General features: G+C 38.2%; 1 protein-coding gene across 1 annotated transcript in view; it reads left to right on the plus strand.

Annotated features, from left to right (window-relative positions):
• The window catches only part of TPO (thyroid peroxidase), a 202,578-nt gene that overhangs the window by 139,198 nt on the left and 52,814 nt on the right, over positions 1–10,566 (plus strand). The window contains exon 12 of the mRNA XM_006882918.1: positions 599–769. Coding sequence (XP_006882980.1) covers positions 599–769 — 171 coding nt within the window. The remainder of the gene's footprint in view (positions 1–598; positions 770–10,566) is intronic.

Consider the following 10,566-nt stretch of genomic DNA (forward strand, 5'->3'; position numbering starts at 1 on the left):
AGCCAGTTATTGACAAGGTGATTCAGATTCATGGAGACTCCCTGTGTGTCAGAGTAGAATTAAGCCTCACAGGATTTTCCATTTTATGCAGATAGCTTTCCTGACCTGTCTTTTGAGGCACGTTCCACCTGCTACACTTAACTTTCAACTTGTTGGTTTGCAGCTAAAGAAGCTAATCATATGCACCACCAAAGATATCCTAAAGAACGATAAGGACTAAAATTTAGCCATTGCATTTAATAACACGAAATGTAATTGCTGCCCTTAAATCAAAATTACTATTGGCATGAAATGTAAAGTCTGATTAGAGCATATTTATAAGAAAGAAGGAAGAGCAGAATGAGAAAGAAGTGTAGACAAGTTTCTCAAGAGGTTCTGCTACATTAGAGCAACTGGGTAGTTTTAAGATGGAGAATTTCATAGAAGAGGAGGAATTGTATTTTGTGCATTGAAGAGAATAACCAGCCATGGGAGAAATTTGCTAAAGTAATGTCCTTGTGCAGCCAAGGAAGGACGGGATATAATTCTAAGCAGAATGGGTTACTGAATGAATGAATCTCTGTGTTTTACTATATTTTGACATTTTCACGTTGTATAGATGACAAATGTGCCTTCCCAGATAAAGTGGATAATGGGGACTTTGTGTACTGTGATGAATCTGGAAAACGTGCCCTGGTGTATTCCTGTCATCATGGATATGAGCTTCAAGGGCAAGAACAAATCACTTGCACAGACAAAGGATGGGATTTCCAGCCACCTATTTGTAAAGGTCAGTCATCTAATGCAGCAAGTATTTAAATGACTTTATTAGCAAAAATAAAATCTACATTTTTCAAATAGAAATTAAGAATAAATGTCATTGGATATCTATTTATTCACCAAAAGAAAGCTTCTGAGAATAATTATATTCCTAGGAACTATTTTACCACAGAAATATATTATTCTCTCGTTCGTTAACCAGCCCCCAAAGTGACATCTTTCTGGATAATGAAACATGATTGAGGCATTAAGGCAGTTATCATGAAACAGGAGTGACAGACAGAATAACACAGACATGAAAGGAAAAAAGAAGCCAGTGATGTCTAGAGAAGATTTGTAATAAAGAACATACACAGCAAATTTCTTAGATGAAACAAAGCATAAAATTATTTCCTACCTTGTGTTGGTTTCTTAAGGATAACTAATAAACTGCCACAAACCAAGTGGCTTTAAACATCAGAAATGTACTGCTTCCAAGTTCTGGAGCTAGGAGTTCAAATATATTGTCCCATAGTGTCTCTGTAAGACCATGTTATCACCAAAATTTCCAGGAGATAGATTCTTTCCAGTGTCTCAACTTTTGGTAGTACCAGATGTTCCCTGATTTGCAATCATGTTTTCTGGTATTGTCTCCCCCTCTGTGCCTTCTTCACTCTTATAATGGGTCACTCAGATTTTACTAGGGTCCCTTCTACTCCAGTACTACCTCCTGCTTGTTAACTGATAATAACTTCAAAGATCTTATTTCCAGACACAGTTCTGTTGACAGATAATAGAGGTTATCACTTCAACATCTAAGAATCTATAGGTTAAGATCTTCCAACATGAATATACTCATAGTTGGTTTATTTCTGAACCTTTTTTCCCTTTTTTTTTCTTTTCCTCACTAGACGATATTCTATTTTCCGTGTTCCTTATCTTTGGTGTCAGTAGGTGTTATATTCTACCTTCCAACCAATGTGTAAACTGAGCAGTGGTTATAAGTGTTATGCAGTCATCTAAAAAACTCCCATGGGCAAACTTTACTCTCTTTTCCTGTTTGACTGCTTGAAGTGAGCATGGTAATGAGGGCTCCCTGTGCAGCCATGCATTGAAGATGGCCAAATCCCAAGAAGAAAAATGCCTGACCTCTTATATCACCCCTACATGAGAGTCAGGAGATCTTTGACATTCCTGCTAGACTCTTTTTTTTAAACAGAAATGAATCTTTGACCCTAAATCCCTGAAGTTTAGAGATATCTTCTGTTACAGCAGCTAGTGATTCCAATCTTGCAGAAATTTTCCTCATAAAAACACTAAATATATTGGCTCAGGTAATGAGGATTTTAAAGAACTTGCAGGAGAAGCTGCAACCATCGTCTATGGAATACCCATGCGAGGCAATGAAAAAAATATATGTATTTTAAAGTTACTTGCTTTTACATAAAAGGTACACAATGTGCATACCAAAATTGTGTTTTCAAAGGATGAGTTTGTACTAAAGAATATAGCATAGTGTATGTCATAAAAATTATGGCAAACATTGAAAAGAAGGGAAATCCTATAACATATAATTGTACTCATGTGAAACCTATAACTAGAAAAGAGGCATGACAGAATTGTATTCTCTCTCCACACCTATTCACTCTATATCCTGGGCAAATTATGTGAGAAGCTGGACTCGATAAAGAAGAATATGGCATCAAGATTGAAGAAAGACTCATCAATTAACCTCCATTATGCAGATGACACAACTTTGCTTGCTTAAAGTGAGGACTTAAAGAAAGCACTTACTGCAGAGAGTCAAAGAATATAGGCTTTTATATCGACTGTATCTTCGTGTCAAGAAAACAAAATTTCTCACCACTTGACCAATAGGCAATATAATAATAGAGAAAAGATTGAGATTATCAATTAGTTCATATTACTTAGATCACAATCAATAAACTTTGTGCCAGCAGTCAAGAGATCAAGAGACATTGCACTGGGAAAATCTGCAGTCAGGGACCTCTCCAAATCATTGAGGGGCAACTGATGTCAGTTTGAAGACTAAGGTGTATCTGATTGAGACCATGGTCTTGCCAATCACTTGCTGTGCATCTAAGAACTTGAAAAGAAATATGTTTGGCAGAAGAATTGATATCTTTGAGCTGTGGTGTTGCAGATGAGTACTGAATAGCCCATGGACTGCCAAAAGAACAACAGATATGTCTTAGATAGGGTCCAGACAGAGTGCTCCTTAGAGGCAAAGACAACAAAGCTTCACCTCACATATTTTGGGGAAGTTGTTAGGAGAACCTATTTGTTAGAGAACAACATCATGCATGGAAAGGTGGAGGTTCAGCAAAAGACCCTCAACCAGATGGATTGACACGATGACTATAGCAATAAGCTCAAGCTAGGTCAGAGTTCAGGCCTATTGTTCATAGGGTTATTAAGAGTCATACTTATATGGCACCCAACAACAGTGTGTATTACTTGATATAAGCTACATTTGTTTAACAGCACTTGGAACCAATTAGAAACAAGTAGATCAGAAGTCTATTAGATATTTGAAACAATTTACTGTATCCTGTCCCCTACTCCCCCAAATAAAGAAACCCAAGAAATAAGCATAGATCAGAAAGGCTTTTTTCTAAACTAGTAAAATAATCTTCAAAATCCAAAATGTTAGAAGTGGTCTGTGAAAGTAAAAAAAGAAGACATAGTCCCTAATATCTATTTTCAGTTTGTGAGTAATAAGAGACAAAGAAAAGGTTAGAAACAAAGGTTAGATAAAAAAGACATTAGAGACAATCTTATCAAGAACAAGGGAACACGTTCAGAGATTCACTTTACGGAAACTTCACTTTACAGGAGCCCAACTGTTCTGCAAATTGTGGCAACATCTGTACGCATTTGTTATTACCGTTAAATACCTCCATTACTACTCCTGATTATTTTACTCAGTGTCACCACTAGTAGTAAAAATACAATAAATCTGGAAGGTTTTAGTGTTGTTTTGGCTCAGTAACTGCAAAATTTCATTATACACTTTACTCAAGATTCTTGGTGTTCAATAAAACCAAACAGCAATAAAACCAAGAAGTCTATAATGTCTAAGAGTTTGGTAGATTACATATTCTGGCATGTTTTGTGTTTCATAATAAGTTTTAATACAGTGCACACTTTACTTATACTTTACATGGTTTTTGCCTAAATCTCTAGATGTGCTGCCAACCCAAAGGCAGTCTGAATCCACCAGCTTCTCCCAGAAAGAAAGATGGGAAATCTGTGTGATTCACAGCTACAGCAAACCAACTGGAGGGTCGACTATGACTTGGTTCCAGCGTAATAGTATATTGCAATGACATACATATGTTGTTGTTGTTGTTGTTGTGTACTGTCAAGTCAGAACTGACTCATAGCTGACCCTTCAGTGGGTTTACAGAGGCAGTTCAATCACATAGGAGAGTATCCATCTTCCTCTTGTAGAGTACCTGATGAATGTAAACTGCATGCCTCTGGGATTTCAGTGCAGCTTCTTACTACTAGGCCACCAGAGCTCTTTAAGCTTGCACGCGCGCGCACACACACACACACACACACACACACTAAGGATGACAGAAGAATTAATGCCTTTAAGTTGTGGTGCTCAAGAAGAGTATTGAACATACCATGGACCACCAAGAAAATGAACAGATCTGTCTTGGAGAGGGTGAAATCAAGTTTCTCCTTGGAGGCTAGGCTTTTGAAAATCTATCTCACATACTTTGGACATGTGGCCAGGAGATACCAGTCCTTGGAGAAGGACATTATACTTGGAAAGATGGAGGGATAGCACAGGAAAGGAAAACCTCAGATGAGATGGTTTTTGGAATAATGGAGGTAAGGGTGTCAGAGTTCAAAGGACTGGTTCAGGATAGGGCAGGCTTCAGAGCTATCTACATATGGTCCCATAAGTCACAGGTGGCTCAATGGCACATAACAACGTATAAGACCCTTTGAGGTAGATTGATTCAGTGATGGGGTAGTCATGGTAGGAATGTCAGAGACAATGAGATTGGCACAGGATACAGCAGGGTTTAGGGCTGTTGTATATAGGGTCACTATGAGTCGCAGGTGACGTAACAGCACATAACAACATATAAATAAAAAAAAATCCATCAAGAACTAAGTACATACCAGAAAGATTTTTGTCTAACCTATTAAAACAATCTTCAGATTTCCAAATATGAGAAGTAGTTTGTGAGTATGTATGGGGTGGGGGGGGTATTTTCGGTATTTATGACTAAAATACTCTATTCACAAGCATCAGTGAATTGCAAATAAAAATAAAAGCTCAGAAGTATAGGAGTACAGGAAAATTCCAAGCATCCTCATATCCATCTGCACTGACCTACCTGTCATTCTTTGAATATGCTCTGACTTTCAAGCTTATGTGACATTGCTTACATATTTCCTAAATCTCAACTGGTTTCCCTGCCTTCTCTAGACAGTTTAAGAATGGCATCAAATCAATCTCTTGTTTCGGGACTTTCTCCACAACCTAACACATCTCACCCTTAACTCTACTTTTTTTTTTTTTTTTGGTCTCCCACAATTTTTCATACCAACAATTAACAACTTCCTACAGTGGCTATGATAAATGGTTTCTCAGACACAGTGCCTAGTTCATGCAACTCACAATGGACATTAGTGCCTTCTCTGAATCAGAGCGAGTAAACTATGGGGTCTCAGACCATTTCATTGTATATCCTGTAGCTGTGAGCACAAATCTTGGCACAGGCTGAGTATTCATGATGTGGCCCACAGTCCAGCAGTGTCTGTGTCCCCCCAGGAGGTTGGTTGTTGGAAGAGATTCTGGTTCTCAGGCATGCCCAGAACCACTCAGAATGTAGATTACACACAATGTAGATCACACACACACACAGAGAGAGAGAGAGAGTCCAGGGGTTGATTTTGTGTATATTAAAGATTGAGAAGTTCTGTTGTCTAGTTCCAAGTACCTCCTTCTCCACTGCCACTGATGTAGTTTGCACTTCCATTCTCTTTTGCCTGGATCATTTCAGTAGGTTCTTAGTTTGTCTCTCAGTCTTCACATGCTGTTCTACAAATTCATCCTTCATGTAAACCCTACAAAGTCTAAATCTGATCACATTACTTCATAATAAAAGTTGTCATTAGCTACACATTTGCCTTAAAAAAAGAGAAACCACCTTATTAATTTTGGGAATATTTTCTGGGCTGTCCCATCATCAAGAGATGAGATGTCTTCTTATCTCTTCTAATGTATTTTTCATAACTCTCAAACACTACCCTGTATTTCGGTCACAGCAAATATGCCATGATACCTTATGTACTCTCTGTGCTTTGGATATTCTTGATGTGAATCATACTTCCAGTATTTCCTCAACTGAAACAAACTCGGGAACTTTTTCTCTGTCACTTTTGTATTTTAAATAGACTTCCACAAGAGGTTCTGTCATATAACATCTTGTACATATCACTTGCTATCTGACATTGGCAAAATTTCTTAACTTCACTTCAAAATGAGGAAAATGGTATTTATTTATTAATTATTAATTCAAATAAGTTAGTAATTGCATAGTACATTAAATAAATGACTAGAACAATAATTTGACAGAGGGCTGCCAGAATTTCTGGCTGGGTTTAAAAGAGGTCATGGCACTACATTACTGATGTAAGATGGATCTTGCCTGAAAGCAGATAATACCAGAAAAATGTGTATTTATGCTTTATTGACTGTGTAAAAGTATTAGACATTGTGGATCATAACAAATTATGGCTAACATTGAAAAATGGGAATCAGAGAACACTTAATTGTACTAATGTGAAACCTCTATCTAGACCAAGAATCTGTTGTCCAAACAGAACAAAGGAAGACTTCGTGGTTTGAAATCAGGAAAGATGAGTGTAAGGGTTGTATCCTCTTTTCCTACCTATTCAATCAGTATGCTGAGCAAATAATTCATGAAGCTGGACTCTATTAAGAAGAATGTGCCGTTAAGATTGGAAGAAGAATCATCAAAAATGCATGTTATACAGATGACACAACCTTTCTTGCTACAAATGAGGAGGACTTGAAGCATTTGTTGCAGAAGATCAAAGACTTAGCCTTCAATGTCATCTCAACGTCAAGAAAATTGGACTGATAGGCAACATGATAAATAAACAGGATTGAAACTGTCAATGACTTCATATTACTTGAATCCATAATCAACACTCTTGGCATTAGCGGTCAGCAGATCAGGAGACATATTTAACTGGGATACTCTTCAGTCAGGGCCCTCACCAAATTACTGAGAAGAAACAATTGTCAGTATGAAGACTAAACTATGCCTGATACAGGCCACGGCCTTTTGAATCACTTCCTATGCATCTGAGATCTGGACCATGAATAAGGATATTTTGGCCCAAAAGTTGGCATTTTGCAGCCTTTATGTTAAGTCCTCTCTGGTCTCCAGCTACCGTAACTCCAGACATATGGTCTTGCAAATTATCAACAACTGTGGTACTAGAATAAGGAAGGGGACTTCCCACACTGAGTAGCAAGACTTGTGGCAGCAAGACTTGAGATGAGAAAGACTTGAGTGAGACTGGAACAAGACCCTCATACCACTCTGGTGACAAGATCCTGGTGATAGTGGTGGAGAGACTGTGGCTTTGCTGTAGAGAACCTGTGGTGAGGTGTGACCTGAGGCTTCTTGCATTTGTGCTGGTTACAATTAAAAGGTTTTGCTGTTCTTGCCTTTGATGATGGAAGGAAAAGCTGCTTGCTGAAGTGAAACTGGAGCCTAGACTAACTGAAGAATTATGCCTTGGGATAGCTGAGCTAAAACTTTGATTTGCATTGAGTGATATTCTTTGCCTCTCCCAATTTCTAACTTACTTCCCTAATAAACCCATTCCTAGTACCGCAACTGAGTTTGTGAGTCAACAATGACTAAACCTCTGCAGTTGGTGTGATTCTAGAGGCACTATGGGATTGGACTAAGGGCTTTTTATCTGCTTTCTGCTCTGGGGTGGTAAGGGACTGTGCTGTTCTCACTCCTTCTAGCCCTTTCAAAAATACACTCATGACCCTGTGCTCCAAGCCCTATTTTCTGCTCTGAAGATAGAAGACAGAAGAAGAATTATTGTGTTGAGCTGTGGTGTTGGAGAAGAGTCCTAAATATCCTGCTAAAGGAGCAAAGAGATATGTCTTAGGCAGAGTACAGAGTGATCCCTGGAGGCAAAAATGGCAAAGCTTCGCCTCATATACTTTGGACATGTTGTTAAGAGGGGCTATTCTTTGGAGAGTGACATGATGCTTGGAAAGGTGGAGAGTCAATAAAAGAGAGGAATACTTTTACCCCGATGGATTGACTTAGTAACCAGTACAGAGGGCTTGAGCATGTCAGAGATTATCAGAATGGTACAGAATAGGCCAGAGTTCAGATCATAGGTTCTCTGTGAGTCACACTCAACTCAACTGCACCTCATAACAACAACATGTAGATGAAAGTTCATATCTATTAACATAGTGCTCAAAAAGTTGTCATAGATCTTGCGTTCAATAAGTGGTCAAGCTTCCATATCTATCTTCTATTTTGCAATGTGTGCACTTGTTGTAGAGGAGATATTAAATATCATTTTATTCAGCAAATGATCGCGTGTCTGATATATGTCAAACTCCGCTGTATATTCTGGGGTGCTCTCATGGAACTATATTGCTTATCATGAATTAATGGGAAAATCAATAGCTTGGAGAAGTTTCTTAAATCTCTGTATTTTCACAAGTTACATCCAGTATGCTGGGCTGTACAAGGAAAATGTGGCATCAGGATTGGTGGAAGATATATCAACAGCCTGTGTTATGCAGATGATACAACCCTGCTTGCTGAAACTGAGGAGGACCTGAAGCACTTGCTGCTGAAGGTCAAGGACTGCAGTCTTCAATACGGATTGAAGCTCAACATCAAGAAAACAAAGATTCTCATCACTGGACCAATTGGCAGCATCAGAATGTATGGTGAAGAGATGGAGATAGTTAACAGTTTTAGTTTGCTTGGCTCCATAATCAACACCTTTAGTGGCAGTAGCTAGGAAATCAAAAGAGTACCAGCTGTCAAGGACCTCTCCAGAGTACTGAAGAGCAACAATGTCAGGCTGGAGACTAAGGTGTGCCTGATCCAGGCCATAATCTTCCCAACTGTATTCTATGCATCAGAGAGCTGGACAGTGACTAGGGATGATAGAAAGAGAATTGATGTCTTTGAGCTGTGGTACTGAAGAAGTGTTAAATATACATACTATGGACTGCTAGGACAACAAACAGGTTTGTCCTGGAGAGGGTGAAACCAGGCTGCTCCTTGGAGTCAAGAATTCTGAAGCTTCATCTGACATACTTTGGACATGTTGCAAGGAGGGACCAGTCCTTGGATCATCATTTTTGGTTTGGAGAGTGGAGAAACAGTGCAGGAGAGAAAGACCCTTGATGAGATTAATCAATTCAGTGTTTGGGGCAATGGGAGTGGATGTGTCAGAGACAGGTTATCACAGGATAGAGCAGGGTTTAGGGCTCTTGTATATAGGGTTGCTATGAGTTGCAAGTGACTCGACGGCACATAACAACAACAGGCTTTAAACAACTCTCTTGGGTATTTTTACCTTTCATTTTAAAGAAAAAGGTGGCTTGTTCTTGAACTTCATTACAAAAACTTGGAATGAGAAAAGATCTGGACCACAGTAGATGTGTTATCTCTCTAACTAGGTACAATATTTTATACTTAATGAGTTTTGTTAGTCTTCATCAGTATTGACCATATTTGGCATGATTTTTCTCTGAATACTTAGTAAGGGCACATATTTGGCTTCGTAAGTTATATTTTTGCTGTCTCAGACATTTTTTTAAAAACACAAAGCACATTATTCTTGGTAAAAGTTAAGCAAATAATATAGGCAGGCAATTGAGAAAAGGAAAAAGTAAAATAAATACATATTTGAAAGAAGTTTAGTCCTAACAGTGCTATTGAGAATGTTATAAAAGAGATATACAGGTATTTTCTTTTTAATGATGTGTAAATCTTTCCTTTCTTTTTTAATGTAAAGTGATATTGCATTCCTTAATATATGCATACTTTCAATCAATCCTAACTTTGTAAACGTAGCCCATAGATATAAAATGACAGCCTATTAAAGATATGTGCATCAAAATGCATGTTGTAACTTTATTTACCTTGACAATCTAAGTATCATCTGTAAAGGAATGATTTTCCTTTACAGGATGATGCATCCACACCATAAACTATTATACTGAATTTTAAAAATTAAAAAGAACAAAACAAAAACCAACAACACAGAACAAATTCCCAGCCCACAGTGTTCTGATGTGCTTAAGAGTAGAAATGTACTTTATAAAGTTTTTAGTGGCTCGTTGGTTGGAGTTTTTACATTAGATTGCCAGGCCTTTCTACTGAAAAAAGCTTGGATGACCAAGTGGTGAAGAGCTGCACTGCCAACCCAAAGGCAACTAATTCTAATCCACCAGCTGCTCCACAGGGGAGTGATGGACAACCTCCTTCTTTGTGATTTACAGCCTCTGAAAACCCTCTAGAAGGTGAGCTATGGGTTGGTTTTGATCCTGAGCAGATAACAATGACAACATGGTGCTTTAATGTCTTGGTGGCAAGGATTTATGCTGCCAAGCATGACATGATTCTAATCTACCAATTGCACCAAGGGAAAATATGGACAGTCTCCTGCATGACATTTGCAGAATCTGAAAAACCTGCTTGAAAGTCAACTATGAGTCATTTCCAGCTCAACAACACATAATAGCAATGT

This window comes from Elephantulus edwardii, unplaced genomic scaffold (assembly GCF_000299155.1).
Source record: "Elephantulus edwardii isolate Elephantulus edwardi_28Jun2011 unplaced genomic scaffold, EleEdw1.0 scaffold00025, whole genome shotgun sequence".
Classification (NCBI taxonomy): domain Eukaryota; kingdom Metazoa; phylum Chordata; class Mammalia; order Macroscelidea; family Macroscelididae; genus Elephantulus; species Elephantulus edwardii.